General features: G+C 30.1%; 1 protein-coding gene across 1 annotated transcript in view; it reads right to left on the bottom strand.

Annotated features, from left to right (window-relative positions):
• LOC107721697 (partitioning defective 3 homolog) overlaps positions 1–1,006 on the bottom strand; it is a 102,337-nt gene that overhangs the window by 39,090 nt on the left and 62,241 nt on the right. The window contains 1 exon segment of the mRNA XM_074560112.1: positions 160–267. Coding sequence (XP_074416213.1) covers positions 160–267 — 108 coding nt within the window.

Here is a 1,006-nt window from a genome sequence, read left to right as displayed (position 1 = left end):
TATATATATATATATATATATATATATATATATATATATATATATATATCACATAAAAAATTAATATAAGAATAATATATTAAAATATTTTTTTCCCCAAAAAATTTGTGCAAGAAACATGAAAATGTTCTGCTATTTTTGTGTGTATACATTTCTAACCTTGCATGCTGCTCCTCCATTGATAATAGACTTGACGAAGATGCCCAGGTCAGCGTGGCTCTCCTTTGACCTATTACCCTTGACACTGACTCCTAAACCCGCCGAGCCCTGGTTTGTCTTCCCTAACAACGACTCCCCATTGACTGCGATTAGCTGATCGTTGACTCGCAGCCTTCCGTCCTACACCAGAGAATGAGATTATGACGACCATTCAAGACATTTAATATGTACACTGTGCTACTAATAACAAAACTATAAGACAATGACCGCTAACAAGTCAAACATTCATATAATAATGTTATAAACATTAATCAATTACAAAGACTACCGTTCAATATTTTGGGGTAAGGTTTTTTTAAAGAATACTTTTATTCAGCAAGGGTGCAGTAAATTGATCAAAAGTGACAGTGAAGACATTTATAAGGTTTCTATTTTAAATAAATGCTTCCCTTGAAATTTCTCTTCATCAAGGAATTATGAAATTAAATTATTGCAGTTTCCACAAGAATATCAGGCAACTGTTTTCAACATCAATAAAATTAAGAAATGTTTGTTGAGCCCTAAATCTGCCTATTAGAATGATTTCTGAAGGATCATGTGACACAATGGCTGATGAAAATTCAGCTTTGCATGACAGGAATGAATTATATTTTAAAATATATTAAAAGGAAACAGTTTTTTAAATTCTAATAATATATAATATATTTCACAATATTTTACAGCATTTTTGATCAAACAAATACAGCCTTGCTAAGGCATTAGAGACTTGCTTTAAAAAAACAACCTCAAACTTACGAATGGTTGCAAATTTATATTAGTATTTTTATGATGAAAAAAAAAAAAAAAG

Source organism: Sinocyclocheilus rhinocerous, unplaced genomic scaffold (assembly GCF_001515625.1).
Source record: "Sinocyclocheilus rhinocerous isolate Xijiao unplaced genomic scaffold, SAMN03320098_v1.1 scaffold1112, whole genome shotgun sequence".
Classification (NCBI taxonomy): domain Eukaryota; kingdom Metazoa; phylum Chordata; class Actinopteri; order Cypriniformes; family Cyprinidae; genus Sinocyclocheilus; species Sinocyclocheilus rhinocerous.
The sequence above is the reverse complement of the archived record's forward strand: the minus strand, read 5'-3'. Positions and strand labels throughout refer to the sequence as shown.